At 36.0% G+C, this 25,988-nt stretch overlaps 1 protein-coding gene across 2 annotated transcripts in view; it reads left to right on the forward strand.

Moving 5' to 3' along the window:
* Positions 1-25,988, forward strand: part of Dpyd (dihydropyrimidine dehydrogenase) — an 847,112-nt gene that overhangs the window by 219,020 nt on the left and 602,104 nt on the right. For both annotated transcript variants that reach the window (XM_028880091.2, XM_028880092.2), the window contains 3 exons: positions 3,994-4,190; positions 13,820-13,901; positions 23,030-23,117. In XM_028880091.2, coding sequence (XP_028735924.1) covers positions 3,994-4,190; positions 13,820-13,901; positions 23,030-23,117 — 367 coding nt within the window. The remainder of the gene's footprint in view (positions 1-3,993; positions 4,191-13,819; positions 13,902-23,029; positions 23,118-25,988) is intronic.

The raw sequence follows: 25,988 nt of genomic DNA on the forward strand, positions 1-25,988 counted from the left end.
TCAGTCTGTAAGTGTGCTTGCAGCCAAGCCTGACGACCTGAGTTTGATTCCCAAGTTTCACATACTGGTAGCAAAATATTGAATCCCAAAAGTTCTCTGGCCTTCACATGTTGTGCTCCATGGTACATGCATGCCCCACCCTGAAATACACACTCGACAAAAATCATAACTAAGGATTTTAAACTTAAAAAAAAAATACCCTTATTTATAGGAGTCATAAAAATGAAAAGATGAAGTCAAAGTTATGTCTGTCCTTAACAATTTTGTGTTTTAAGAAAGAAAACCATGGATGTCTACATCCAGATTCCTCAGTACTTGGATGGGGTTTCTGGCACAACTATTAGGGTGTTTGGCCATCCCATCACCAGAGTAGGTCAGTCCCGGCTGTCTCTCGGCCATTGCCAGCAGTCTTTTGTGGGGTATCTTTGTGGATTTCTGTGGGCCTCCTTAGCACTTTGTTTCTTCCTTTTAACATGTGGTCTTCATTTACCATGGTCTCCTATTCCTTGTTCTCCCTCTCTGTTCTTGATCCAGGTGGGATCTCCCGCTCTCTTTCCCTCAACCCTCGCCGTTCATTGCTCCCACTCATGTCCAGGCTGTTCATGTAGATCTCATCCATTTCTCCATCATTGGGTGATCCCCGTGTCTTTCTTGGGGTCCTGTTTTCCAGGTAGCCTCACTGGTGATGTGAGTAGGAGTCCAGTCACCCTTGTCCCACATCTAGTATCCTCCTATGAGTGAGTACATACCATATTTGTCTTTCTGAGTCTGGGTTACCTCACTCAGGATGATTTTTTTTCTAGATCCAGCCATTTGCCTGCAAACCTCATGATGTCATTGTTTTTCTCTGCTGAGTAGTATTCCATTGTGTATATGTGCCAAAATTTATTTATCCATTCTTCAGTTGAAGGGCATCTAGGTTGTTTCCAGGTTTCAGACATCCATGGCTAGGCCCCAGGTAGAGCGCTGGGAGTCTAATTAGCGAGAAAGAGGAGGGTTTATATGAGCGAGAATTGTTGAAACCAAGCTTGGATAAAGCACAGGGACAAATAGCCAAACAAATGGAAACACATGAACTATGAACCAAAGGCTGAGGGGCCCCCAACTGGATCAGGCCCTCTGAATAGGTGAGACAGTTGATTGGCTTGATCTGTTTGGGAGGCATCTAGGCAGTGGTACCAGGTCCTGGGCTCGCTGCATGAGATAGCTGTTTGAAACCTGGGACTTATACAGGGACGCTTGGCTCAATCTGGGAGGAGGGGACTGGACCTGCCTGGACTGAGTCTATCAGGTCGATATCAGTCCTCGGGGGTGGCCTTGATCTGGAGGTGGTGGGAAAGGGGGGTGGGCTGGGGGGAAGGGGAGTGGGGCAGGAAGGGGGAGAACAAGGAAATCTGTGGCTGTTATGTAGAACTGAATAGTATTGTAAAATAAAATAAATTAAAAAAATAAATTAAAAAAAAGAAAGAAAGAAAACCATTGTTACTGGTAAAATCTATGGAGAATTTGAATTCAAATGGCAAAATGCTATGAGAACCATTTGGCTCAGACTGAGAGAGAAGGCTTTCTAGTCCTTGTTGCTAATGCTCTTTCATTTGCATGTGGAGGAGTCTGAAAATGACTCGTGTATTTTCATTGGCAGAATTTAGAACCAGATGTTGGTATGATGAGGTATGTCTACAATGAGTTCAGGTAGATACAAAAGTTATATTCCTCAGTCACAGGAAAATCTTTCTTTATATTGATCATTGGCTGGGTTTTCTTAAGGGAGGAAACATTTTTTAATGTTTTTCTGTATTAAACACAGACAGCCTGTCAGGTGATTAAATATTATGATCTGCCCATAGCATGAATGTATTCCAACATCACTTCTCCTCCTATTGGTAGTCAAAATTTGGAGAGAAAATGGTGAACAGATGCATGATAAATCACATGGGCTCTCTTGCTCTCTCTCTCTCTCTCTCTCTCTCTCTCTCTCTCTCTCTCTCTCTCTCTCTCTGAGAAACACACACACACACACACACACACACACACACACACACACACACACACACACAATGAGTGCTCTCCCATTCAGCTACATCCCTAAACTAATTTAGTCTTTCTGTCAAGTTCATTTTATATACTATAAAATGTGATTAAGTGCCTACAGATCCAGAATGGCCAGAAATTGTTACTATGAAATATTTTGGACATAAATGCACCTTCATTTAATGCCTGATAACTTTGATATTGGGGTACTTACAACTTTCATCTGGTTTCTGATTGTTAGCACATACCTTTCAGTCACTTACATTTAATGTGTGGATCTTTGCAAGGTTAAATGTTTAAATGGTGTTTTGAATGATTATATTCAGCCTATCAGTGTGATAATTACTTCATATTATTTTTATTCTTTTCACATAACAATTTTTTTTTGCTCTCCTTACTATCTGCATTGATTTGTATTATTTCTCAACTTTATTTCTTCTGTAAATAAAATAATGAAGTATCAAACCTCCCCACTAGCTACCTACATATTCTTTAGCTGTGGTATAGTAACTACTGCAGGGATAGAAAATGTACTCTGAACTAGGTACAGTGTGATAGTTAATACATTGACCATGTAAATAATGGTTGGATCTGAAATATGGCAAGTATTGAGCCTCTCTGGCTGTGTTACACAGTTTAGTTTGTATATTACTTAAATCCCACAGGACAGACATCATTACTTTCTACAACCAATTTTAACTTGCTTGTACTCATACATTTAAAAATTTTAATGTAATGTTAATTTTTCTTGAGGTATATTTTATTGGTTGTTTTGTGATAATCTCATACATGAGTACAAGGTACTTTTAACATATCTATGTCTAACTCCCCCACCCCACTTCCGTGGCCTCTCCTTTTAAATTCATGCTCTTTCCTTCTGTGATTATTAAAGGTGTGTGTGTGTGTGTGTGTGTGTGTGTGTGTGTGTGTGTGTTTTTAAATCCTTCTGATTCCAATCAGTGTGCCTATAGGCCCATATGTTTATATTTATAGTCCTAATCACTTAGGCATGGACAACCTTTCAGTGTCTTATCCCTGAAGAAAACTAAATCTCCCTCCCTGAACTTCTTAGTTAGGGTGTTTGGCCATCCCATCACCAGAGGTCAGTCCCGGCTGTCTCTTGGCATTGCCAGCAGTCTTTCATAGGGGTATCTTTGTGGATTTCTGTGGGTCTCCTTAGCACTTTGTTTCTTCCTTTTAACATGTGGTCTTCATTTACCATGGTCTCCTATTCCTTGTTCTCCCTCTCTGTTCTTGATCCAGGTGGGATCTCCCGCTCTCTTTCCCTCGACCCTCACCGTTCATTGCTCCCACTCATGTCATGAACTTAGTTTGGAAACGATGGCTGACCCCTAGAGTGTTAAGTCCAAGTTGTTGCTTTCTCTCTAGAGCCTGGCACCTCTGAGCCCTGTTTGTTTGCTTCAGTGCCTCCTGTGCCTCTAAAGCTAATTTTTTATAGTCAGAATTAGATGTAAAGAAATAGATTAATAAACCCAGTGTCTGCTATGTGCCAGGTTATTGCTGGCTACTGGTAGCTCTGTAGTAATTTGCCTCCTTACGTGTGACTTGTTTTCTAACTCGATAAAGAGGCATTGCAACTGACTGACATGGAAAATCAACACATGAACACCTACATTGGCATGCAGTTATGTTAGATGTGTGCCAAAAGTACTGTGGGAACTCAAAAGAGGAGCATCTGGCATGACCAAGAGGTGGGGGCAAGGAATGTGAGTCAAAATGCTTCCCATAGTTCTCCCCATATTCTAGGAAGGCCTTTCAGAGATTGAGAGAAGTCAGCCGCTACCATCATCTAGTTCATAAATACAACTCAGTCATATTTACGTGGAACATGCAATTCTCATTGCTAATTAAAGTGCTAATTATGAGTTGAAACATTAAAATGTGTTTGAGGATGTAGAATTTAATTTAAAATTTTAATCATCACAATTGATTTCTCCATAGGTATTCAAAGCAATGAACATCCCACAGATCAGAAGCCCAGCACTGCCTCCCCCAGAACACATGCCGGAATCCTACTCGGCGAAAATTGCGCTTTTTGGTGCCGGGCCTGCGAGTATAAGCTGTGCTTCCTTTTTGGCTCGGTTAGGCTATTCTGACATCACCATATTTGAAAAACAAGAATATGTTGGTGGTTTAAGGTAATGCCTACGTTTATTTTGTGTTTCAAAATGTCAAAAATACAGAAGGCAATCAATCCCGGGTGTGGATGTCTTTGTAGTCAAGGAGATACTTCAGGTTCACAGATGCCATCTTGAAAGTTCTTTTCCCAAAGACTCACTCACTAATGATGTCATTCGCTTGAAAATCTGAAGTTTCACTTAAGCAAGATTGATATATGAATTTCTCTCTCTCTTTCTGAAGCTAGAGAAGTCAGGAAAACTTGATGATTGTGGAAACAGAACAAAGGAAAGTTTTAATCTCTAAAAATCTTTTGTCTGATGGAAACATCTAACAAGGATGGGCAATCAACCCGATGAAAGGTTGGCTCTGTAGAATACTGACTGGAGCATTCATAGTTTGGTCTATATAAAGCATACTGTGCTGCTTATGTATTTTCAATTTAAAATCATTTTAATTTTTTTATTTATTACCACTTTTATCATAAGTGCCATTTTAGAGTACATTTTATAGTTTTTTTTTTTAATTCAAGTAATATTTTTTCCATATTTGGTATGAGTCTTTATTATTGGTGTGAAGTGGGATTCACTATCATAGTCATTTTGTTCCCATGTAGACCTATTCACGAATATAGGAACTGGTCACTTTGTATAAATAATTTTCAGACACTGAGGCCAATGTCTAATATGGATCTTGATTTACTTAAATAGGCCTTAAAAATAGACATGTATTATGTTTAGGCTAATAAATTTAAGTAAGAAATGGATACTGCTTAAATTATCTGCTATAAAATAAGAAAGATATTGGATATTAGGTTTATTATATCTTTATTATATCAATCAAATTTTTATTATTATTCCCAAGTGACTTATACAAAACTCATAGAATATAAATTATAGACATTTGGATTATGTTTTTATAGTTAACACTTAAGCTTTCTCTAGTTACTTAACTATTCATTAAGCAATAACTTTATCACCTTTGATAATCAGAAAATAAGTTTCATCTAATTTTGACAGAAGTTTATGATACATTTTGTATTTCTTAGTATCTTTAAAATGGGTAATAAATGCATACATTTTAATATTAATTAGAGGACTCTGTGATAACTCCAGATAATAGAAAATTATCAAAGTTTTGTTTCCTTGATATAAATTGTTGTGTCTAAATTGTATATAAATATTAATCAAGTACTTTATCATACTATTTGATTCATTAGACAAAACTACTTCACTCTCCAAATAAAAGCCTCACATAGTATTATAACCCCATAAACAGAATCAAAAGCTAAAACTGTTCTGATGGTCAAGAAATAATTATTTCTCTGTGTTGGCTATTTGTAAATATTGAAGAATTCTCATTGTTTCTCATAAGTTCTTTTGAGGAAATACATTTCTGTATATTTTATTTTGTGGAGAAGACACTGGCTATCATTTTAGTGCCATTTCACCCCAGCTTTATTAATTAGAAAAGGCATAATGTACTAACAACATGTATAAACATTGTAGGTTCTTTTTTCAATTATACACATCAATGAATATGTGAGTTAATTTTAAAAATACGAGCATAATTGTGTGTACCCTGTTAGATGAGGGAAAATCTTTTTGCCCCTTAATTGCATTTTCACAAGAAGCCGAAAATGGAAGCAGCCTTGTCTGTGAATTATTATGGGTTGCCGATTTTAGTACATGATTATGGTTCTTAGCATCTCTGTATTTAGTTTTCATTCAAATGTGGAGTAATTTATATAAATTACACTAAATGTTTGTTTTTATGTATTTGAACATTTTTAGTGAGAAAGAATGTCTTGAAACTCATGACTAAACAAGTTTTTTTCTCTGTTGTTTTGAAATTTTATTTTCTTCTTTTTGCTTTGTGTCTTTTTGACTCTTAAGCATAACACCCAGGGTTGAACCTACCCTTTATGTACTATCTGTCGTAGAGGCATTCTGTATCGCTATTAGAAAATTAGGAAAAACAATGCAGAGCTACTGAGAAGGACAACACCAAAGCTTGTCTGTGAATTTACTTTCAGATGTCTCTTAGTCTATTGAAGTATCAGTCAAAAAGTTCCAATCTGAAAAGACAGTAGATTAGTTCTGTATTGAAGTCTTTATATTTGGATATATTCTTTTATCTCTTAGGTATTAGTATAACAGCTATGATTTAAAGAAATAACTTTAGATGGTAAAATAGATCCAAGATTGAATTCTTGTTTTACTCAACAGAATTGATTACTTGTGATTCTGCAGTAGATATATTAAATTACCAGAAATTTTACTTTTGTTTGATCAAGCCTTCTTTAAAACAAAGCAATACAAAAGTTCTAATTAAAAGAGGATAATCTATATCAAAGTTAAAAAAATGGTGTCTGGGCATGATGGTGCACTCCTGTGACCCTAGATATTGTGAGATAGATGTGGGAAGATCAAGAGATCAGGGTCGTTTTCAACTGCCTAATGAGTTTAAGGTCAACCTAGCCCATATCAGAACATGTCTGAACATATAAATTATAAATTAATTATTGAAGAGATTGTTATGTATACATATATATATATATTTCTTGATTTTTAATTTTGTTTAAAATATTAATTATGTGTATGATATTTTATTAGGTACCATACTCAGGGAAACACTACTCTTTGTTTTAGTTCTTTTAAATGTTATTGTTTTATAACATATATACATCATGTATTATTTCATGTTAATTGGCAAATTAACTGTTTCTAGGTAAAATACTTATAGCAGTAAAAACTATTTTAGAACATGTAATACAATACAAATTTAAGGATCAATACTTATCCAATCATGAACTGAAGCAATGTTATGTCAAAATATAAGATGTGTTCTATAAAATTAATTGAAAATAATTGTTATTGATATATTTCATTATACATTAGAAGCATTAACATAGAAGAAAGACATTTTTTTCACATTTCTGCCACCCATCTGACTGTAGTGAAGGATTTATGCTCACCACAAGCAAACATGTATTTTTTGAAACTTCAAATTGTTAAAAGAACACAAGAGGAAATAATTTCAAATGTTTTCATAAACTCAACAAACTTGGGAAATAACCATTTATATCAAATTTGTCTCTTGTCCTATTTCCTTCCACATTCACCAGGGTTTATGCTATTTATTCCCTTGTTCCAAATAGATATGTGCAGTGATTTAAAAGTCTATATCTTCCAAGAATTTTTTTTTGTTTCCTGAGCATCAGACTCTGACATTCACACCCTGGCCATTTTCTTTATTAAGCTTTGCCAGGCCCATGTGGCTCTTTCATCTGAGCTTGCTGTCTATCACTAATATGTGGAAATCAACTGTATACTCTTTAGTGTCCTGAAGTTGTGCTTGGTGAAGGAGCACTTCATAAAGTCCTCTCTTGTATGTACATCTTCAATGTCCACTGTGTGTCATGTCTTAGAGCTGCCATGCGGTTCTCTTGGCACCTTTATTTATCTTGGCAAAGACATTTTTTTTTTTCCAAATGAGCTTCTATCATTTTTCTATGTGGGATTGTTCCATAGCTTCTATATACAAGAAACGAGTCCAATTTGTCTCATGTCTGCATAGTCACAGATATTTTGCATTTCTTTCTTTTCCTCGTTCCTTCAATATTTCTTAGAATACCCATGATGTGCTGATCAACCAGGCACAAAGAGATTCCCAAATAATCTGGGGAGAATGCTTCTTCTCATTAGAAGCATTATATACCACTGATGGGCTGTCAGAAAATGGACAGCAGATTAAATATATATTTTGTCTGTAGATAATAAGAGTGCAGAGCACATTGATGAAATTGGACTCCACTAACTGTTTCCTTACAGAAAAATCCACTTTACCATCATTCTCATGTAAACATCTCTTTGCATTCATAAAGGAATTGACAAGAATAATCCTCCAAAACTTTGGTAGTTTATTCTTTGGGTTTTCTTACATCAGCTTATGCAAACTCAAAATTCATATTCAATATGGTTTATATATAAATACAAATATATACATATGTATGAATAAACCATACAACATTGCTGTTCACAGAACTGAAAACTAAACAAAAAATGTAAAAGACAGTGTTGTTTTCTCAAAAAGATAAAGAAAAATAATGAAATTTTAGCTATACTAAAAAAAAAAAGGAGATAGGACGTACAAAAAGAAAATTATCAATGGTAAAAGAAGATGTGGCATCTGGTACCACAGAAAGGGGATCAAAGGAGATTTATGATAATGAATTATAAAAAAAAACCAAATTGAATAACCCAGAGCAAATTAGTGTATTCCTAGAAATATATAGCATATGAAGAATAAAATCACAAAGAATCAGAAATGGTGACCAGGCCAATAAATAGTACAGAAATAGAATCATTAATAAAATGTTTGTTATAAAAAATAAAAACCCAGGGCCTGAAGTCTTTCATGCCAAAATTTTCTTAATATTATTTCTTTTCAGTTATAACTTTTGTAAAAATCTTTTTAAAATCATCAATGTAGAAGAACATTACAGGAGGCAAATTTTAATTTAATATCGAGTACTCTAAGATCTGACAACAATATCCCTGATAAGTGTGAATATAAAGATGGTCAGTAAATTACTGAATTCCATTGCATTTACAAAGGTCATTCACCCATTCCTTTCTTCCTATCCCACCATCACACTCTGATTATACCCACTCCCCCCTTCCCAACCCCAATGTGTTTTTTTTTTGTTTGTTTTTAATCATTGGCTTCCATAGAGCTTTTCATTCCAGTTAAACCTTCTCTCATACCTCAATCCCCATTCCTTGCATCCCTCCATGTGACCACTTCCACACCCAGGAGTCCCAGTCTCAATTCTAATTTTGCATATATTCTACTGCCCCCTCCTGTAACAGGGTATATTCCAGAGGCTGGTGTCCTGTGTCCTGGCTTCCACACACACTGCATGTTAAGCATTAAAAACAGAAGATAAGAAGCTAGGATTTAAATATGAGAAAGAATATACAAAGCTTGTCTTTCTGAGCTTCTGTGACCTAAGTCAGTATGAACAATTTTTCCAGTTTCTACCTTTTACTTTCTGAGTCTCTGCAACCTTCACTCATATATGTGTATATATATATATATATATATAATATATATATATATATATATATATATAATGGTTTCCTCCATTTAGCTGCAAATTTCATGTTTTTTTCCTGCTAAATAAATATTCCATTGTATATAGTTACCACATTTTTCCTATCTGTTCATCAGTTGATAGACACGCTTGTTTCTGTTTCTTAGCTGCTGTAAACTGAGCCTCAGTGAACATGGATGTACAGATATCTATGTAGTAGAACATAATATCCTTTTGTTATGTGCCCAAGAGTGATATAATTGGATCATATGGTAGTTTTATTTCTAGTGCTTTTGAGAAGCCTTCAGACTGATTTCCACAATGAATGCATATGTTGACATCCCCTCCAATAGTGTATAATTGTCTTGCTTTCCCCATACGTGTGCCAGCATTTATTGTGATTTTTATACTTGATCTTAGCCATTCTGGTGATAATGAGACAGATTCTCAAAACAATTTTAATTTACATTTATTTACAAAATCCTGATAACTAAGGATTTTGAATACTTTAAAAGTGTTTGCTAGCCATCTGAATTTCCTGAGAACTTTTATTCTGCCACATAACTCACTTTAAATTGTGTTGTTTGTTTCATTGTCTTTAGTTGTATAAGTTCTTTATATATTTTAGGTACCAGTCTTCTATCTGATGAATAGTTTGCAAAAATAATTTTTTCATTTAATGTGGCATGTCCTCGCCAGGCTGATAGTTTTCTTCGCTGTGGACATCTTTGATTTCTTGTTATCTCATTTGTGGAGTGTTAGTCTTAAGCCATGTGCTACAGAAACCCCTTTGAGAAGGTCTTTACCTGTGACAATAAATTGAGCACATTCCCTAATTTCTCCTCTAGCAGTGTCAGAAAACCAGACTTTATGCTGAGGTCCTTGGTCCATTTAGACTTGTGCATTATACAAAGTGAGAAACAAGGCTTCCATTTTACTGCGTGTTGAAATCCAGATTTCCCAAAACACTTTTTTGAAGATGATGTCTTTTCTGGAACATAAATTTTTTGTATCTTTATAAAAATCAGATGACTGCAGTTGCATAGTCTTATATGTGGGTGCTCTATTCCACTGAAGAATATCTTTCATTTTGTATATCATGTTGTTTTTAATACTATGGGTCTCGGCCGGGCGGTGGTGGCGCACGCCTTTAATCCCAGCACTCGGGAGGCAGAGCCAGGTGGATCTCTGTGAGTTCGAGGCCAGCCTGGGCTACCAAGTGAGTCCCAGGAAAGGCACAAAGCTACACAGAGAAACCCTGTCTCGAAAAATCAAAAAAAAAAAAATACTATGGGTCTCTAGAATACAATTTGGAATAAAGTAGGTGGATAACTCCACAGTATTATTTTTGTTTAAGATTACTTTGGCCATCTTTCTTTGTACGTGTTTGCATGCTTGTGCATGTGTATGTGTGTGCATATGTGCGTGTGTGTGTGTGTGTGTGTGTGTGTGTGTGTGTGTGTGTGTGTGTTGCCATATACATTTTGAGATTGAACTTCCTATGTCTGTGAATGTGAAGAATGTCTCTGGAGTTTAGACTGGAATTACATTTAATCTGAATTGGATTTGGTAGTTTGACCACATTCACAAGGTTCATTTTCCAATTTACGTTCATGCAAGTTCTTTTTCTCAAATGTCTGGCTCTGTTTCTTTATTTATTGTCTTTAAGTTTTCATTGTGGAGGATTTTAACTTTCTTGATAAGTTTTATTCACAGTTTTTTTTTTTTTTGTGGCAGTTGGGAAATACAATTATTTACCTGATATCTTTTTCAGTGTGTTTGTCATGGCTGTCTGCATGGCTACTGATACATATGCATTAATTGTATAACCTGACACTTTGCTGAAAAAGGTCATCAACTGTAGAGGGAAGTTTCTCTGTGCCCCCCGCCCCCAGTCCCATGGTCAGGAAGAATCTCTCCCACCTGTGGTCCTGTAGCCACTTATAAAATAATTACAGAGCTTGATTTGGTTGTCTCTGTAGGTTTCTCCATCATGGTCTTGAGCCCCCTTGCTCATAGAACCCTTCTTCCCTCTCTTCAAGTGGACTCCTGGAGCTCAATCTGGTGGATTTCTACATCTGCTTCCCTTAGTTACTGGATGAGGGCTCTATCATGACAGATAGGGTATTCACCAATCTGATTACTGGGGTAAACAGGTTCAGGCCCCCTATCCACTATTTCTAGTAGTCTAAGCTGGGGTTATCCTTGTGGATTCATGAGAACTTCCATAGCACCAGGTTACTCCCTATCCCCACGATAACTCCCTCTATCAAGATCTCTCTTTCATTGTTCTCCCACTTTGTCTAGACCAACAGCTGTGGAGCCTCCATGGGCCTGGATTAAGCCCTCTGCATACTTGGAGACAGTTGTGTAGTTTGATCTGATTAAGGGGCCCTTGGCAGTAGGAGCAGGATCCATTCCTGGTGCATGAGCTGGCTTGTTGGAGCCCACTACCTGTGGTGGGACACCTTACACAGACTTGATGCAGGGGGAGGGGCTTGGACTTCCCTCAGCTAAATGTACCAGGCTCTGCTGACACCTCATGGAAGACCTTACTTTTTTGTAGGAGGGAATGGGGGATAGGTTGTGGGACGAAGCCTGGGGAATGGGAGGAGGAGGGAAGAGAGGGGAATCTGTGGTTGTACGTAAAATGAATAAAAAAAAGTCTTAATAAAAAAATTACATAGAGCCTTATATTATTTACAAACTGTATGGCTTCTTGCTAGCTAGTTCTTTCACCTTAAATTAACCTATTCCTTTTAATCTATATGTTGCCATGTGGCTGTGGTTTACCAGTCTGCTGGCATCTTGTTGTTTTTTGGTAGCAGCTGTGTCTCTCCTGACTCCACCCTACTTCTCCCTGTATCTCTGCTTGGATTTCCAACCTGGCTATAAGCTTTCTTGCTATGGGCCAAAACATCTTTGTTAATTATCCAGTGGGAGCCACATATATTCACAGCACAGAGAAAGGCATCCAACAGCAGTCAACTGTAATAAGAGAGTTTTGTTGCTGCTACTGCTGGGTCCTTTAAGTTCTCCTGTGTATAGAATCACATGAATTGCAAACAGGGGTACTGCGGCTTTGTTCCTACAAGTGTAACCCTTCTCTTGACTTATTGTTCAATATAATTAGGAGATTTAATTAGCAAAGTCAGTAAAGTGGCAGAGAAAAATATAAACACATAAAACTCAGTAAAAAATTATGTAGATTAGCAACGAATTATCTAAAAGTTTTATAAAAATATAGTCCAATTATAGAAGCAACAGAAATGCATAGGAATAATAGAAATACATAGGAATTAAGGAACTCTCTGAGAAAAATTACAAAATATTAATGAAAGAAACTGAACTGGGCAAGATAAACGAAGTTACTGTGCATTCATAGATTGGAAGAATATCCCAAAAATATTCATGCTACTGAAGGAATACCATATCATCCCTATAGAATCTTAATATGCTTCAGAAAATGGGAAAATTTTTCTAACATTTATATTGAAGCACAGAAGAACCTGACAAGTCCAAACAATCCTGAGTTAAAAGAATAAAGTTGATCCAACTTAAAACAAAATGCAAAGATGCCATAACTCAAAACAAATATAGAGGCTTGGGAAAAATTTGCAACTCAGCTCAGAAATGAACTCACAAGTTTACAGTCAGCCAGTCTTTAGAAGGAACATCAAGAAAATAACAGGATTGTGCCATAATGTGGAAAAGGTATCCTTTTACATAAGTAGTACTGAGAAAATTGTATAGCCACAAGAAAAGAATAAAACTAAATTTCTAGTTATTAAAAATTAATTTTAAATGGTTGATGAACATAGAGATAAATCCAGAAACTGTGAAATTTTATGACATTGGCTTGGTCATTGTTTTATGACTATGTCTCAAAAGCAAAGACAGGAGAACCAAAGTTCAAACTGCAATCAAAATGTTTACACGCAGTAATAAGACAATGAGCTTTTCGAAAGAATAACTTACAAAGATAGACAAATATTTACAATAGATATTCAGTAAGGAGTTAGTGTCCATAGCATATAATGAACTCTATATCAGGAAATCAAATTGTGTTATGTCTCACATGAGAACTTGTGAATGTCTATGAGATGAATGAAGTGGATCACCAGAGAAATTCAAACCAAAACCTCAATGAAATGGTTTCTCACATCTGTTTTAATGATCATCAGAAAATGAAAAAAAACATGCTGAAATGTGCAGTCTTTCTGTAGAAAACATATTTGCTTTTGGGAATAGATATATAAAAATTTGTTCTGTGTTTACTGTGAATTGATTTTTACTGTAAGATTTTAATATCTTAAAAGCATAGGATTATTAACAAATAAATAAATTAAAGTGATATAATTGTCTTTGGATAATTTTATATTGCTTGTTTTATATTGGGTATTTTTTAATATTATCTTCTACATTAACTAGTAACATAATTATTTCTTCCTTAAATGCTGATCAATAAAAACACACTAGCCATTTTTTTTATAGGTTGATAAATTTCACTCTAAATTTCCTTTATCGTGTTTTCCTTTTTTGTTGTTGCAGCACTTCTGAAATCCCTCAGTTTCGGCTGCCATATGATGTTGTGAATTTTGAGATTGAGCTTATGAAGGACCTTGGCGTAAAGGTGAATAAGAGATATAATAACATTTGTCTGTATATTGTAGAGAAATAAAAAAGGAGAAGGCTGCATGTTTGAGATTTACGGTCAATGCTGTGCATTTTAGGATTGAACAATTAAAAGCTATCCTAGGACTAGCAGAAAGATACTTCCCTTGCTTAGGGCATTTGTCTGTCTACTGTCTGAATGCCACTAGCCTGGAAAAGGGCAATCAATAGTTCTCATCTGGCACACCTGCATGTGATTAATTGTCTGTAAGAAACAAATTCCTAAATAGCTTTAGGGGTTCAGTGCAGCCAAGGGAAGGATTTGGTGTCTTTAATCGTGTTTTTGTTCAGGCAAGTTGTGGCTCTCTGAAACACTAGCATTTTAACACTTGGATTGTAATTTCTTCCAGAAGTTTATTTTCTTTATTATGTGTATCATGCTATTCTTTTATGTCTGGCTTTTTTCAACATAAGTGGTAAATTCATAAGGAATAAGACAATAGTTATGCTTTATTGTTTTGTTCAGTAAATATTGTGTTCTTCTTTTAAAGATAGACATGGTGCTGATTATGGTATACTTCCAGAGTATGACTTTAGATACCCTAGTTTTCAATTACTTACTATTATTCTGTGACCTTACCTCTTCAATTGGACATGTTCCTGTTTTGTTTCAAAATTATAATTTTTATAATATTTTTATAATATTTTGAAAAGTGAATAGAAACTCTGCACGGATTTTTGCTTGTATTTAAAAAAAAACCTAGAGATCATCAGCAATGGAAAACAAAATAGTATTGTGAACTTTTTCACTTGTTTCTATTTTTATATTGTTTAATATGGTTAAATGATGAAGTTTGACACATAATTACCAAACAAATCGAGTGGTCACAAAAATACAATGTGGATGTACACATCATAAAATTAAGTGTTACAAAGAATAGTGGCAAAAACAATGATCTATGGATGACTAGATACAAGAGCACATTCTGGAAAGCTCTTTGAATGTCTTTGAGTTTGAATTTAAATTCTCAGATAATTATTACTAAGTAAAAAAACTATTACACATTAAAATTTCAAATTAATATATTTTATGCTTCTACCAGTCAAAGATAATTTAGAAATTGCTTAAAAGCATTTTATAAGCAATAGGAGACAGGGGTGGCAACACATGCCTATAATCCCTAATTCAGGAGATTAAAAAATTGTATTGTAGTTTTCACAGGATAGATATATTATGCAAATTAAAGCATACCTATTCTCATTATTTCTAAACTTATGGGGAAATAGAATTAGACAGAGTACTGTGTGAAGAAAACATACATTTTTTTTTATCTACGCTCACATGGTTTTCTGATTTTATAGTTAGGTAGCCTTGACAATGTCTGGCAATATTCTTATCCTTTGTCAGTGTCTGTTAATAAAGTGTGCAACTTTTGTTTGGGTAAAATTCATCTCTATTTGCATAGAGTACTTCTGAAATGTCATCTTTGAAAAGTTCTGTGTAGAAGTTATCACCATTTCACATGTTGAATTTTAGGGCCAAGACAATTACTGTCTTACTGAGAAAAACTGGAACATAGATGAAGAATTTATTTCTATTTTGTCCACCTCCCAGGTTCTTTGAAGATATGAAGGGAGGAATGTTCATAGACTTGGTCTGTGACAATGGATCGCTCTGCAGTTCTGAGGAAAGAGGACAGGGAACACTTGGAGGGTTTGCCTTTGCTGATGGGATACTCATGCAGCATCTATGACCTGCTCACTTTAGCCCAAAGATGGTCTATTTTTGAAAGTGAGATGAACTTGTGAAATTATCTCCTTCTCATCACCAAGACATATAAATTGATCTTATCATCTGTCTCTAGCTTGTTTCAGCTAAAATTATACTCAGCTAAGTTCACACAACAGATTCCTAGCAATAAACTTTTTCTAGGTTTATATTGTTTATCATTGGCTTCACACACACACACACACACACACACACACACACACACACACACACACGCATGCATGCACACACACATGCACTTGGAGGGTATATTGAGAATTATTTAGATACACACACATAGATCATTGACATTAATTGCCCAACATTATCTTAATTTTGTTTTACCTTTTCAACAAATAATGACCCAGAAGTTACTTTTAACAAGGAGTATGCTGAGTAGGCCACGTAGTTTTCAATCCAAAGAATATAAAGTAATCATGTTATAACAAAGTATAAAACACCATCTTTAATAACTGAGAAAAGTTTTCTGCTGAATACTTTCATTTTTTTAAAGTAATTGATTAGTTATTTTTAGTTCTAAAGTGAGATTTTAATTAATTATCATATCACCAGAATATAATGAGAATTTTATCAGTTACTTTTACTTATGTTTTTTTTTTCTTTTAATATTTCAGTGGCTTGAATCTCTAGTAAGTGTTAAAAAGAATTAGAAGACAAAGTATTCTAATTCTTTACCTGATCCTGAGGCAGCATTTTTGGTCATATTGAATAAGCAATTTGATTATGTAACATTAGTTTACCAAACTTTTAGCAACTATAAAAATGAATAAAAATTAATAAAGAAAAAAATCAAATTTTCTTTTTGTTATGAAAAATGTATATTTTTCACACAATATATTCTGATTACAATTTTCCCTGCCCAAACTCCCTCCCAAATCATTCCCACTTTCCCACCTACCAAAATCAACATCATTTCTCAGTTTCATTAGAATATAAACAGACATTTAAAGGATAATACAAATAAAATAAGATAAATAAGATAAAATAAAATAAAAACAGACAAAGCAGAATAGAGCAAAATATACAGAACCAAGAAAAAGAGCCAAAGTAGAAGTGCAAGAAACAGATACAAGCAGAGAGACACACAGATATCCCCAAAATTATAAAACTGAAACCATAATAGATACTCAAAGAACTTGTAAGGTTAAAAAAGAAAAGCCCTGACAAAATTTATGAGACAAAGAACTTCTAAAAGTATCACTGAGTTTGTGTTATGTGGTTTGTAGACTCAGTTGGACTCCATTGTAGAAAAGCGATTTTTCATTTAAAAGTGGTTGTCAATTGGAGATAGCTTCCGGATTAGGCATGCGACTTGTGTCACCTTCTCCCACTGTTATCACCCCATCTGGCTCACACCTGTGCAGGCCCTGTGCATACTGCCACATCCTCTGTGAGTTCATATGTGCATCAGCCTTGCAGTGTTTACAAGACTTTGTTTTCTTGGTGTTCTCCATCCCTCCTCCTCTTAATGTTTTGCCTCCTCTTATGTGTTTCCTAAACCCCGGGGGGTGGGGGGGGGGAGGATTTGATGGAGTCATCCATTTAAGGACTGAGTATTCCAAGGTCTCTCACTCTCTACGAATTGGCTGACTGTGAGTCTCTGCACTTATTGCAGAAGGATGCTTTTCTAATGATGAAGAAGCTAGACAATTGTCTATAAATAGAGCAGAATGTCATTAGGAGTCATTTTATTGCTGTGTTCCTTCAACAGAACAGTAGTTTTTGGTTTCTTTCGAAGTCCCTGGCCCATCTAGTTTCAGATCCTCGGCCACCTGAGCAGTGCCAGGCATTGTTTCTTCCTGACAGAGTGGTCCTCAAGTCAAATCAGATACTAGTTGGTTGCTCCCACAAACTTTTTGCTGCTATTATGCCAGTGTGTTTTGCAGGCAAAGGTACCATTGTAGATCAAAGGATTTGTAGTTGGGTTGGTGGTTAGCTTTCTCCTCTGGTAGTGTGCAGAGTACCTTCCAGTACAGTGAATACTAGTCATTATGTGTAAAGACTCAACTTAGGCATCAGCTCAACTTCTTCATGTTGAATAAGTTATGAAAGTATTGTCTTCAGGAATAGGGTTATCATCATTTTGTATTTGTCCTTCTAAAATAGCCTGTGTGTCACTTGTTTGGGTCCTTGCCTTATCACTACACATTACAGAGAAGAATGGGACTTGTACAGGGACGCTTGGCTCAATCTGAGAGGAGGGGACTGGACCTGCCTGGACTGAGTCTATCAGGTCGATCTCAGTCCTCGAGGGTGGCCTTGATCTGGAGGTGGTGGGAATGGGAGGTATGCTGGGGGGAAGGGGAGGGGGGCAGGAAGGGGGAGAACAAGGGAATCTGTGGCTGTTATGTAGAACTGAATAGTATTGTAAAATAAAATTAAAAAAAAAAAAACAAAGAAGAATGGACTACACTCGTCCTTGAAGAATTTTCAATATGAGAGTCATATATTTGTTTTGCGTTGATTATTTTGGTTGTTTATGGTCTTTGGCAGCTTTACATAACAGTTCATAAAAATAGCCTTTCAAGTACTTTATTATATTATTATTGATAAGTATATTGAGACTAGTCTTTTTTATTAAATTGAAAAATATGCCTTTGACTGCAAAGACTTTTTAAAATTTTTCTCTCACATATTATATCCCTACTACAGTTTCTCCACCCTCCAGTCCTCCCAGGTCCCTCCCCCATCTTCCCTTTCCCCCAGAACCACTCCTCTTCTGTTTCCCTTAAAAAATAGCAGGCATCCCAGGGATATCAACCAAACATGGCATAGCAAGTTACAAAAGACTAGGCATAAGCCCCTGGCTGGGTGAGGGAACCCAGTAGAAGGAAAAGTTTCCAAGAGCAGCAGGCAAAACAGTCAGAATCACAACCCCCAAAACACTCCCAATGTCAGAAGTCTTACAGGAACAGCAATCTACACAACCACAACGTATATGCAGAGGACCTAGTGCAGACCCATGCAGGCTTCATAATTCTTGATTCAGTCTCTAAGAATCCCTGTGAACCCTGCTTATTTGATCCTGTAGGCCATATTCTCCTAGTATCCTTTACCTTCTGGCTTCTACAATCCTTCATCTTCCTTTTCCTGTGGGAATATCCAAGCTCTGTCAAATGTTTGGCTGTGGATCTCTGCACCTCATCCCATTAGTTTCTAGATGAAGTCTCTCTGATACAAATTAGGCTAGGCTCCAATCTCTGAATATAGCAGAATATCATTAGGAATAATTTCATTGACTTATTTTTTTCAGTTGTGCTTGGTTCTACCCCAGGTCTCTGAGCTACCTAGTCTCTGGTTCCTAGCAATCCAGGTAGTGTCTGGCATGGGCTCCCTTTCATGGCATGGGTCTCAAATTAGACCAATCATTGGTTGTCTACTCACACAAGCTCTCAGCATCCACTGCCCAGTCACATCTTGTAGGTAGCACAGGTTGTGGGTCATAGTTTTGTGGCCGGGTAAGTGTCCCCGCAACACCACTGGATGCCTTGCCTGGTTAGAGATGATTGATGGCTCAGGCTCCATATTCTCATTACTAGGAGTCCTAACTATGATCACCCCTATAGGTTCCAGGAAGTTTCTACTATACTAGGTTTCCACACTGCCCCATAAATGCCTACTTATTCCAATCTTCTCTTCTTGTACTCTCTCACTCCTCCCCTTCTTCCCCACACCTGATTCCTCCTCTTCCCTTCCTCACATGCCCCAAGTCCACCTGCAAAATCTATTCTATTTCCCCTTTCCAGGGAGATCCATGCATTTCCCCTTGAGCTCTCCTTGTTTCTTAGCCTAACTGGGTCTGTGGATTATAACAAGATTATTCTTTACCTAACAATTAGTATCAACTTGTAAGTGAGTATATACAATGTTTGTATTTCTGGGTCTGGGTTACCTCACTCAGGTGATTTTTTTCTAGTTTCATTCATTTGTCTGCAAATTTCATGTGTGTAAATCCCATTGTGTAAATATACCACATTTTCTTTATCCATTCTTCAGTTGAGAGACATGTAGGTTGTTTCCACTTTCTGGCTATTATCAATAACACTGCTATGAATATAATTGAGCGAGTGTCCTTGTGGTAAGATGGAGCATCCTTTGGGTATATACTCAAGAGAGGTATAGCTAGATCTTGAGGTAGATCGATTCCCAATTCTCTGACGAAACTCCATATTGATTTCCATAGTGTCTGTACAAGTGGCAAAGACTTCTTCTAAGAGACAACATTTCAACAAGTTTACAAAATGTTTTCAAAGTTATCAGTTTCCACAACTGAATTCCAGTACAGATTTTGCCAGTATGTATTTTTCTAGGCAAATTCTGTTATTACTGTTGAATTTATTAGCATAGATTTAGACATGGTCTTTCTGAGGTCAACCTATACTTGTGGTTTGAATCACCTTCTCCTCTCTAAACTTGTGTTTTCTCAACTTAGTTTCTTAAGAAACTATGCTTTGATTTTCATAGTTAACATTATGTTTAAAAGAACCAGTTCTAAACTTGTGTTTTCTTATTCATTAATAGCTGATTAGATCTTTACATATTTCCCCTTTTAGTCTTATCTTTTTAAGTTCTTGTTAACACAGTGAATACAGAATTCATGATAAACCAATGATCTTAAGTATCTTCATCGTTAAACCTCTAAAAATAAAAAGCAGTTAATTATACAACTCAAAAGTTAAAAACAAAAACTTTGCACAAGCTTCTTTTAAAGAAGAAATATATCTTTTGCATTATGCAGAAGAGAGTGCTGCTCTTAGCCATCTGTGTATGTCAACTGTAGTCATTATTCTCTCATTGATAAATATTGTTCTTCTATGACTGAAGCAAAGACTTTATCTTTTAGGAGTGCAATGCTGTCAAAATCAAAGTAGCTTACTAAGTTTTATACAACTTTCTCTGTGAGGAGGGATTGAAGATACAACTCCATCTTTCTCTCTGGGTGCAGATGCATTTGCTCAAATGTAATAACCAAGTACCCTAAACTCCACTCAAGTGACATGTCCCCAGTTATCTGCTCATTTTCCATCTTCTGTAGTTTGAAAAACATGAACTCACCAACATAATGACCATTTCATGCTTACGCTGCCCAGCCTGCATGATGTCATCATAGAGTGGGTCACTGTGAAGTTCTATAGGAAGTCAGAGCTCCTTGGAATACACATATTATTACTGAAGTTGATATATCTCAGATGTGAGCTGTAGCACTCCCTAAGTGTCAACTGTTTCTGGCTCATTTTTGAAGTGGAGTAGAGTAAGTGCATTCATCAAATCAATGGCAACATTTGGGGTTTCCATGTTCTTACCAGTCTGCTTCAGCAATTATACCACATCTGTCACAGAAACTGCAACCAGGGCTACTCTCCATGTAAGCCTACAGTAGTTTACATTCATCCTGTGAGGACCATCTAATCTCAGCAAGGGACACACAGTGAAGTCAATGGAGATTTGATGGGCACCACTACCATCTCTCCCCATCCTCCCAGCATGCTGGAATGATATGGTGCTAGAGAAACTCACTTAGTCAGGTTTCTGATATTTGCATGCAGACTTCCCAGCTGTGCTAGCTATTTCAACTCTTAGTGCACAGACCAGAGATGCAGTTGGGGATTACTTAACTGACAAGTGTAACAATTTCAATTATGTGTTTGGAGAGTAGGAAAATGCTCACTGACAGGGTCAGTGTCTCTGATAGCTCACTGGGACCCAGACTTTAGTCAGGCTCCATTTTACCTTTCACATAGGTCCCTACTTTGTGTCTCCAGGTATCAATGTCAGTAAAGATCATGTGCCTAATTGTCCTTGAAATGTTTGATTATCTCTATTTCCCTGGTGCACAGTTGCCTAGGTAAATGGCCATCATTCCCTATAGGGAAGGAAGCAGGGTAATTATTGGAGTATTTACTTGCCAGGATACTGCAAAGTTCTACCTAGGAGTGTGGTGTCTCTCTTGTGCAGCAGGTATCCACCTGAAAATTGATTCATGGGTCAGAGAGATGGCTCAGTGGTTAATGATACACACTATTGAACCTGACAACCTGAATTCAATGCCCAGGCACCACATGGTCAAGCAAAGAACTGACTCCTGCAAGTTGTCCTTTGATCTCTGTACATGTTATTTCCCCTAGTTGCCCCAAATAAATAAGTATAATAGTATTTTTAATTGAATCATGTTTGAGATCAACAAAAATATTGTGACTTGTAGTCAGAGTGACTTCTCAATCCTTTTGATTTGTTCATATTGTATGAAAAATATCTCCTGTGAAAACCCTACCCTTTGTACAGATCTCAGTGAAATACCCCGCAGTTTCATACTTTTGACTATAGCTAGAGTGAATCTTTACTATCTGAACTACCATACACATGCAAATCATGTGATTTTGTTGTATAATTTCCTGTGTAAATTTGCTCTCACTCAACTTTTTGGATTTTTTTAACTCTTTGGTCCCCCTTACTATCTTGTTATCATCTTATTGTCTCAAATACACAACATACACATACAGTATACACAAGGTGAGAAGTTTTACTAACTTAGTTTCCCTTTTTGAATTTCATTTTGAAATTAGCATACAAAGTAACTTATGGAATTTCCATATCTACTTATTTTGTGGAGTGGGGGGGGGATTCTTCCTATATCTTTGCTGTGCCTCCCCATCCACTTTCATGTCACATGTGTTTTATTACCCTTCTCTCTCACACACACAAAAAAATGGAAACAAAAACCAAAAAAAAAAAAAAAAAAAAAGAAAAGAAAATTTCCCCCCCTTTCTTGGTTATGGAATCCTATCGAATTTCTTGGCTTCTACCCAAATTCACTCTTGCAACACATATATCCAAAGGTAAAGGTCAGCATGCTGTATTTGTCTTTTGAAGTCTATATTACTTTATTTCATAATAGTTTCCATGTACACATGTTCTTCTATCATTTTCATATTTTTACCTGTCTTACTGGTTGAATAAAATCCCACTGTGCATATGCACAGCATTTTCATTCTCCATTTGTCTGTTGATGGACACCTTGGCTCAGTCTATCTTCTTGCTATTGTGAATCTGGTAGCAATGCACAGGGATGCGCAAGTGTCTCCATGGTAGAATGCATAATCATTTGAATATAGGTTTAGGGGATCAATATTACATCATGAAATAGTTCTATATTTTAACCAACTTGATTGTAATTACTCTGGCTTTTCTACATTTATCCCATGGAGATTTGAGATAATTATTTACTAATTTCATTAAATAAACCTGTCCACCAAAACTTTTATAGTCATTTCTTTGACTTTGTATGTTAAATATTTAGTTTTAATTAATCAACTGCTAAAATAAAAAAAATCATTACTCAAAAATACTGTTTCTTACAGGTAATGTGTGGTAAAAGCCTTTCCACAGATGAAATGACCCTTAGCACTTTGAAAGAAAATGGCTACAAAGCTGCTTTCATTGGAATAGGTGAGTGACTTATTTCTAAATAGCTTTATCTAAATTCAATGTTTTCTTTCTGACAATATCCATTAGAATGAGTGAGTACCTTTAGATCTTGCTCTAATGGAAACCACATCTTCCACGGACTGATACACCATCATGACTGGGTACACATGGATCCTGTGGTTACAGGCCTGCTGGTGCTGCTTCATGTGCATTGAGAACAAGCTTCACCAAGAGATGTTTATCTTCTTAGGACTCCCACTGCACTGGAAGCACCAGAAGTGGGCTCTAGGGTGAAAATTGCCCTCCATGATGTGGTAACTCAAAATCTGGCTAGATGCTGTAGCTTTCTGTTAATCTTAATACAACTGATTAATAATGAAGCACACAGTTGTCATCATTCTATATTCATTTTCTGAACTCTCCAAATATTTTGGAAAATATATCACAGATATGAATATTCAAACAATTTCCCTTCCACTTATTATTTACTGAGAGACAAGAGAACACAAATTGTTGATTAAATTCCATCCTTGCTTCAAGATTTCTAGTTTTTTTTTTTCAATTCCATGTTGCACTCTGGAAAATTCTGAGATGAGAACTGAGCATATTAAACCAGTAGTCTTTTAAATACAACTCCACCTGTCTGTCTTCCAACCAATATCCTTTTCAGTCTACACACTTTGAACATCTGAGTATTGTCTGCATAGACACAAACCTTTCCATATTATATCTTTCAGTGATTGCATGCTGGGTAGTGCTCAGCAGAGCTTGGTGCAAAGGTAGAGGTCTCATTACATTTGTAGAGTGCAACCTATTAATGCGTCTTTACTAACCAAATTTTGCTCATTTGAATGATACATTCCTTTACTTCAGCATTGGACCACAACAAAGGGAAGCTCTGTCACTAACTGTATTTGATTTAAAAATTATTTACAGAAAAAAAGTAAGTGTGCTATCTTTTTGCAGTGTTGGACCTCCTCTCAGACCTTGTTAGTACCATCATCATCAGTATGCTTCTATATCATTTATATTAAGTATAGTGACCAATCTGTACACTCATAATGGGAAGAGGAGATGTGTTATTCTCCCTAGGTTTTCCTTTCAATGATATTTTGAATTTAGATCTGCTTTTCAACTTCATGATTTTACTGAGAAAAAAGACATAGCACAGTGTCTATAAGGTATATTTGATGATCCAAGAAATATTGAATCTGTAAGAGCTCCTGCTTTGCCCTACGTACTCGTTGTTCACAAGTTCTTGCTCCATGATAAGTGGAAGATTTAGAGAGTAATTATGTCTTGTGATGCCATCAAGCAACACTAAAATCCACCATTATGTTTTCTACAGAAGCTAAATTCCAAAGATTAATTTTTACTGTTACAGTAGAACATCCTAGAACAACTCCACCTATCTCTATGGACACTTCTATAAAGAATGACTGAACTCAGGAAACAGGGGTCAATCAAATAGCATCATTGAAAGAGTTCCAAATTTAACACATAAATAATCCTGCATTAGAAAAATTTGGGATAATTAAGAGATTAATAACATCTGGTGATTTTAGCAGTCAGAAATACCTTCTATTTGAAAAAAAAAAAAAAGACATGTCAGGTCTTTCTTAGAATTCTTTCCCTTAAGTTCCCTTACAATGTCAGTTTATCATGGAGCTACAGTGTTTCAAGGCCAATCTTTGTTGGCCCCTGCACTGTGTGATTGAAATGCACATAATGTGCAGTCCTTTTGTATTTATATTGTATATTCTCATGCTGAAAAGCAAATCCTTTGACATTTTGGTGTGCTGATATGAGGAATGCAACTATGTCCTATTTCAGTATTTTGTATGAGATATACACAAAGAAGTTTTATGTCATCAGGAAAAATGCTTTTGTCTATGGGAGACAAGTAGCCATATCTCCCAGGAAAGGCTTTTTTGACATTTGGGACTTTATGATCTTTCTATTACAGTGTAACTGTATTTGGAAAGCCTCACATCCTTGTTGCTCTTGCTTCTATAACATAACTAGCCTTCTCTCACTTGTTTTATCTAGTTTTTCTCATCGAGTTTAAAAAAGAGGTAGAATGGGTACTTCGTGATATTTGGGAGATATGTTTGGTTGCTTTAGGCACACATTGGAGACTGAAGCAGTGTTCAGCTTATGCTGGAAGCTTTCAAGGAACAGGGAAAATGATGTTTGATACAGCACTTCCTTCTTTGGTTCCTGATGATAACCATGTTCGTGTTCACAGGCAACACGTGTAGTTAGGTTTGTGGTGTAGAAGTTGAACACACCACTCCTGCTTCTACCTTATTGTCTATAACTTCATCATAAACCATAGCTAGCAGTGAAAGATGGTTGGAAATGCGACCATAGGTAAATGGACATTGGGTTCCTAATATCCTAAAGACACAGAAGAAAGAGGTACATAGTGCTCCTGCCACAATTTGCATTGTCCTTGGTGTTTGATGTGTGAAATTCTTCAGTTACCTAACCAGAAAGGAAATGATCTTAGTACTTTGGGCTTCATTATTGGCTGCATTGGTAATTTAGTAATTAAAAAAAAAAAAAACGAGAAATCATCTTTTTTTAAGTGAAAATGCCATATAGTTCTCCAATATTTACAACTACTATCTTACTTTATTATCTTATCAAAAGAAAAATATTTCATTAGATATAACTTTGTCTTAATACTTCATTAGGCACATTGAATTAATATAAGTGTATTCTCATGGTTGCTCATTTTAAATATTGTATATATTGCTGGAAAAAATCACTTTTATATTCCACCCCCAATAATACTAATTGAATCCACTAAGGTATGTATCTCATTGCATGCATATTTTATGAATGATTAAGTACCTTTTAACTACTGAGATGAGACCTTGTGTTTAC

This window comes from Peromyscus leucopus, chromosome 6, assembly GCF_004664715.2.
Source record: "Peromyscus leucopus breed LL Stock chromosome 6, UCI_PerLeu_2.1, whole genome shotgun sequence".
Classification (NCBI taxonomy): domain Eukaryota; kingdom Metazoa; phylum Chordata; class Mammalia; order Rodentia; family Cricetidae; genus Peromyscus; species Peromyscus leucopus.